The sequence below is a fragment of the Enhydra lutris genome, unplaced genomic scaffold (genome assembly GCF_002288905.1).
Source record: "Enhydra lutris kenyoni isolate GAN:26980312 unplaced genomic scaffold, ASM228890v2 scaffoldscaffold120, whole genome shotgun sequence".
Classification (NCBI taxonomy): domain Eukaryota; kingdom Metazoa; phylum Chordata; class Mammalia; order Carnivora; family Mustelidae; genus Enhydra; species Enhydra lutris.
The window spans coordinates 622,396-629,211 of record NW_019154204.1 but is presented as its reverse complement, the minus strand read 5'-3'; the positions used below and the strand labels follow the sequence as shown (position 1 = coordinate 629,211).

Below are 6,816 nucleotides of genomic sequence, written 5' to 3'. Positions count from 1 at the left end.
CAATACCCATCTAGCATACAGTTGTGTCTATTAAATACAATAGACTTTATGAATAAACCTTATTTAAAGTCAAATGCTTATGGTAGTGTTCTAATTTTAATTTGGGTTGTTCAATATTACACTTTCCAGTTCATAGATGGTATAAATGTTATGCAAATTGTTCAGGTCACACAGCTATTATGTCATGAAATGAGCATTCAAACTCAGGTTTGTCCAACTCAGAAATTCAAGTACTATTAATTTTTTTCTAATGAAACCCACTATATGTTTATGAACATAACCAAATAATTTACTGAGTCATCATCCATTAAATTAATCAGTCATAATAACTGCCTCCTAAAAAATTCTTGATAATCACGTTTCACTAAGTCAAAGTTCTCCCAAGAATTTTTTTCAGTGCTGCCTTCACTTCCTTGTTTCTCAGGGTGTAGATGAGGGGGTTGAGTATGGGGGTCACCACGGTGTAAAAGAGGGAAACAAACTTTCCCTGGTCCTTGGATCTACTCTTGGCTGGCTGCAGATACAGGAAGATGATGGTTCCATAGAAGATTATGACAACCATCAGGTGGGAGGAGCAGGTCCCAAATGCTTTGTGCCGTCCAATGGCTGACTTGATCTTCAGAACTGCTAGGGCAATGTGCCAATAGGAGATCAGGATGAGTGACAAAGGCACCACCAGGAATAAAACACTAGCCACGAAGAGCTCTGCCTGGTTGAAAGTGGTGTCCACACAAGCCAACTTGATGAGCACAGGGACCTCACAGAAAAAATGATCCACTTGGCAATGCCCACAGAAAGGCAGCTGCAAGGTGAGAGTGGACTGTATGAGGGTGGTGGCCACCCCACTGAGCCATGACACAGATGCCAGGATGTGACAGAGTCCAGGGTGCATGGCAAAGGCATAATGTAGAGGATGGCAGACAGCAATGTAGCAATCATAGGACATCACAGCCAGGAGGACACACTCTGTGGATCCCAGGGCAAGAGAGACATAGAGCTGAACCACACAGCCACCATAAATGATGGACTTATCTGAACCACCCAGGTTGACTAGAAGCTGAGGAATAATGCTGCTGGTGAAACAGAGGTCGAGGAAGGAGAGATGGGGGAGAAAAAAGTACATGGGAGTGTGCAGTTTAGAGTCCAAGAGGGATACTAGGATGATAGTGGTATTGCCTAGGAGTGTCATCAGGTAAAGAAAAAAGATTATCCCAAAGAGAACCAGCTCTAACTGAGGCCGGTCAGAGAAGCCTACCAAAATGAACCCAGGGAGTGTGCTATCATTAGTCCACCACATTATTCTTTGATTATTAACTCCAGAGTGATAAAGTCACATTAAACAGAAACTGCAAGGATTTTATGTAAATTCCTTCATAATTAAGATCTAAGTGTTTAAAAAATAAGACTTCGGATGTAGGTAAAGAGAATATCAAATGAGATGCCATTGATTATCCCACGAAGTGGCATACCTGGTGTGTTGATCATAGGTTTTCCATCTACCTTGAGGGCAAAACAAAAGTTAGAATACATCAAAGATCAGGTTTACCCCACTGTTTTGTCAATACCTTTCTTTCAGTATAAAGGTAATGGAATTGTGTAGGAAATATGGGAATTGCAAACACCATACCGCATTCTCAGAATCTATCATATGGGTGGACAAATTAGGGAGGAACATAATGAAACATGTCAGAATGTGCAAAACATCACCTGGGTCAGCAGTGTGGTATGAGAATGCAGAGCAGGGAGAAGAATCTATAGAGGGAAGGTTGAGATTAAGTTCAAGGATTAGGTTACATCTTATTCTTAAAAATGAGAGCAATCAAAAATGATAGAATTGCACAATGTTAAGAAGTATAGAAATGGAGAGGACACTATAGAGTGTCATTAAAAAGAAAGGAACTAAATTTAGGGTGTGATTATTGCATATACTGGCTATGCTATATAATAGAATATGATATTTACAAGGTAAATTTGAGTCACTTTTCCTTTTCTTTTTTTTTTTTTCAAAATTTTATTTATTTATTTGACAGACAGAGATCACAAGTAGGCAGAGAGGCAGGCAGAAAGAGAGGAACAGAAGCAGGCTCCCTGCTGAGCAGAGAGCCCGATGTGGGGCTCAAACCCAGGACCCTGGGATCATGACCTGAGCCGAAGGCAGAGGTTTTAACCCACTGAGCCATGCAGGCACCCCACACTTTTTCAATGACCATAAACATCAGTAAGCATTATTTGGATAGCAGAGGTTCTTGTTAGGAGGGTTTTTGTTTGATTTGAATTGTTCTTTTCAAGATAAATATGGCTACACAATATAGATTTTGGGGTGGTAACTAAAGAGATGGAGGGAAGTGGGATGGGTGAAATAGGTGATGGGGATTAAGGAGTGCACCTCTCATGATGAGCACTGAGTGTTGTATGGAAGTGTTGAGTTACTAAATCCTAAACCTGAAACTAATATTACACTATATGTTAACTAGCCAGAATTTAAATAAAAACTTGGAAGAAAAAAAGAAACAATATAGAAGATTTTTAAAAAGAAGACCCTCTAGTCCAGAAACTATGTAGGAAGTCAATGTAACAGTAAACAACACCATGTTACAAATTTGGAATAGAATAAAGACGATGTAAATAGAATGCAAGAAATGCTGCACAGTTAAATGACAATCAAGATTTAACTACTAATGGGATATAAGACAAATGAATAGGAAGAAGTTAAATTATTAAAGCTTTACATATGATGAAAAAGGGAGATCTAGTAATTAAGAACAGCCTGCATTTATTCAGTCCCAAGTCACCTGGTGATGCCAGGAAGAATGAGACTGATAATTTCTACAGAGTCCTAGAATAGGATTGATGACCATTGTTTTGATGTACTCTTTGGTATAAAGACTTGGACCCAGAGTCTCACTTAAGCTGTGACGCATTGGTAGCAGCTACTCATTTGATACCCCCCCACAATTTAGACTCTATAAAAACACATAAGTCATATATATCTTATATAACCACAAAAATTGCATAAAAACATAATTAGGGAAGCTCAATTAACATAAAGACTATTCCCAGTCAAAACTCTGCATGTCTGAAGAACAATATGGCTAATTAATAATTGCAATCTAGGGTGGTTGGGTTATGGACATTGGGGAGGGTATGTGATATAGTGAGTGCTGTGAAGTGTGTAAGCCTGATGATTCACAGACCTGTACCCCTGGGGCAAATAATACATTATATGTTAATAAAAATAATTAATTTTAAAAAAGCAAATACAGTTGAAAGGAGTTCATTAAGTTCATTAAGGTCCTAAGTCTTTACTCTGAAGTTATGTTTCAACATCCTATTAAGATTTTAAATTTTTGCTGACTATATTTCTTTATACCACCAAGTTTGCCATCTCAGTTCAGGTTTTAAAAATTTTGTCTTTTATGGTATGAAGTGAACTTAAAACTAGTGTCCTTCCACCAGAACACAACTGAAGCCATATTTATTGTGTTTAGATACACATGCAATCATTGCCACTCCCCATGTTGATGGAATTCTATAAAGCATGATGAAAAATCAAAGACTTTGGTAACAGAAAAAGCTTAGGTTTAATTCCTGGTCCTCCGACTTTTGGTTGTGCACCTGGAGTAAATAAGTAGATACTGCTGAGCTTCGGTTTGTCTGTCTGTGACATGGAGATGATAAATAGTTACCATTTATAGGAATAGTGTTAGGACTGTAGGAGATGGCAGCTCAACAATACCTGGGCAAGAGTTGAGCATGAAGACAAATAAATAGTGTATTCAGTGTGTGGATCAGGATATTAAATGTAAATCCTTTATATAGCTTATAAGCCCCTCAATATTTGCCTAAACCTATCTTCCCACCTTTTGATGCCTCCTTCCAAACCACAGAAGGAAATACTTCCAGTTCTCCAAACTCAGAGTATGGTCTTCCATTATCAGGTTCTGTCATTGGCTGTGATTTTCATAGTATTCACTCATGGCATCTGCTCAGACATTTTTATGCATCCTTTAAGACTTGGTTCAAACAACAAAGATTCTGGGAATCTTTATAGAAAAGTCACCTTTTACAGTTCATTTCCACATCGCTCTGTAGGTATTTCTATATACATTGTAGAATTAAAGGATATTGAATGCTATATCTCACTTATCTTGATGACCTTTAATGCAGCATAGTCACCAAAAAATGACTATGAAATCAATATGTGTGTATGTGTATAAATAAATGAAAATAAAAATGAAGATTTTATCACTTATTTCATTATATATGTCTTTTATCTTCCAACACGAACACTGATCTTTTAACTTTATCATGGATTTTATTAAAAATACAATATACAATTAATAATATAATATATAAAATATATTATAATAATAGAATATATAAGAAATCCATGATAAAAATAAAATATCTATAAAAACATATGATATACAGTCATGTGCACATATTTTATTTAAACACATATTAATATATAGCCATATGTACACTATATTATATTAAAATAAATGTAATGAATATATAATATGTATTTTATATATAGAAAAATAAATGATAAAAATAATAGATAATAGATGTAGAAAAATAAAACTTTGGAAATAGCTAAAGAGAAAGGGTTAAAATAGAGAATATAAGGATAAAATAAAAGAACACATTTAGGTTAAGGTCTTCCTTACTTTTTCATCACTATCAAATGTATTTATATATAATTTATATATACATATATATGTATGTAAAATTATATGTGATTGTCCTACACTGCTCTATTCAGCCATACACACACAGAGAACACATTTTTTTCATTTTTACAGCAACAAGTTTTAAGATACATTATAGATATTAGATGGATAATTATAACTTAACTATTTTCCATTGGACATTTTGTCAATTAATGTATCCATCAGTATTTATTGGATACATACAGTGTTCCAAGACCTCTGCTGAGTATCAGGCATATGAAATTAGAAAGGCATGAATTTTGGGGTGCCTGGATAGCTCAGTCAGTTAAGCATTCAGACTTGATTTCAGCTCAGGTCATGATCTCAGGGTCATGAGACTGGACCCCTACATGAGGTTCCACATCCAGTGAGGAGCCTGCTTGGGTTTCTCCCTCTCCCTTTGCCCCTCCCCCTGCTCATGCACACTCTCTAGAAACAAAATAAAAAGGCATGAATTTTGCTATCAAGAACCTTCTTGGCTATCCAAAACAGAAGAAAATTTTAAAAATATAAGCACAATAGTAAGTTTTAAGTGCAACTAAATGGCAAATCTTATTCCATTCTACAATGACTAATAGAAGGGAGAAAGGAATGAAAGAAAGGCCTCAGAAAGCAGATTTGAGTTTTTAAGATTATGAAGAGTTCTTGAGTTGGACAAGTTGTCCCAGGAGGAAAAGGCAGTCTTACTGATGATGCAAAGTCTTAAAATAATTGGGCATCATCTTCCATCACTCGTGGAGGTTGTGTGTGCTGCTGGAACTGAGATTATAAGGGATGGAAAGGAAAAGGGGAAGACTAAAACCAACTAAGATTGATCTTAGGCCATGCTCTTTAGGACTAGAAATCCAAACAACATTTTACAATGAAAACTATATGGAAATTTTTACCAAAAGGAATGTTATGAAATGACTTTAAAGACATCAGTGGCTGAGTGAGACTAACGGGATCTGAAATAGCAGGATGGGAAGGATATGGATATAGGGACTACTGACCTCCGGTTTCATTTCCGACTTTCTCTGAACCAGTGTATGTCTTTTTATAAAAATAAATGCATCTCATTGCTGCTCTTGAACAGGACATTCTGATACAAGAATTCTGAGTGGGTTTTCTGTTTATCTACCAATATGAATGTCTAGCTCTTCCAACCACATGTAAATAAAATATTAGCCAAGGATGTCACTCTTCAGACGTTCTAGTAGGAAGGTCATGTCATTAGGTGTAAAACAGCCTCAGGTCATTTCTATGAATGCTCCCTGCACCATAGTCACACACAGACAAGTAAAGAAGTATGCAGGAAGGAGAATAAAATTAGGGGGAAAAAGGTACTAGACATAAGGCAAACAATAAAAATGTAACAATGGTTTAACAGGTATCATCAATAGCAGTACAGAGAGAAGAACATATGATGCATTTCTGAGAGTTAAACCATAATTTATGCAGTTGTTCTTAAACTTTTTAGGGTTCTTCAGGATATCATAACTTGAAAGCTCAGATTAACAGTTTTTACCAGCTGTGTACATCAATGTTTGTCTGCATTCCCTACCTAACTCAAATACCCTGTTACATTTTCCTCCTTGCTGGAAGAACATGTGAGTTTATCCAGGGGAGTGCTACCAATTGGGTACAACGCATATCCATTTGGAAAGTGACCTGAAAGTGAAGGGACAACCTGGTCTGTGTCTGAGGGAAGCAGTCAGTAGCATATCCCTCTGAAGTCTGAGGTATGGAGAGAACCTCCAGGGCAAACGTCCAAGTCTGACTGCCAATCAGGCACTCAGAAATAAACCCAGCACTGCATGCTATATGCCTAATGAGTCAATGACTTCATCAAAAATCAATGAGGTACTATATGTTTGCTAATTGAATTTAAATTTAAAAGAAGAAGAAACCCATTGGTGCACCTCACATTGCTGAACATTTTCCCTCTGCATAAAAATGCAGTTTCCATGCTTTGCTGCAGGAAGTTTCCACCAGCTTTTACTTTTCTTTTGGAACAGAAGAAAGGTGTTCTGTACTGTTAATGCTGTATTTATCCTGAGAGAATGCTGGGACTACAAACTGTGCTGCTGCCCAGGGATTAACTAGATGGATGATGAGCCACGAA

General features: G+C 36.6%; 1 protein-coding gene across 1 annotated transcript; it reads right to left on the bottom strand.

Moving 5' to 3' along the window:
- Positions 1 to 364: 364 nt before the first annotated feature.
- Positions 365 to 1,297, bottom strand: LOC111139827 (olfactory receptor 2G2-like). Its single transcript, XM_022492242.1, has one exon. The coding sequence runs from the start codon at positions 1,295 to 1,297 to the stop codon at positions 365 to 367; it is 933 nt and encodes a 310-aa protein (XP_022347950.1).
- Positions 1,298 to 6,816: the final 5,519 nt, after the last annotated feature.

Bases quoted from the DNA above. Each gene is read 5' to 3' on its own strand.
- LOC111139827 (XM_022492242.1), bottom strand. From the start codon at position 1,297: ATGTGGTGGACTAATGATAGCACACTCCCTGGGTTCATTTTGGTAGGC.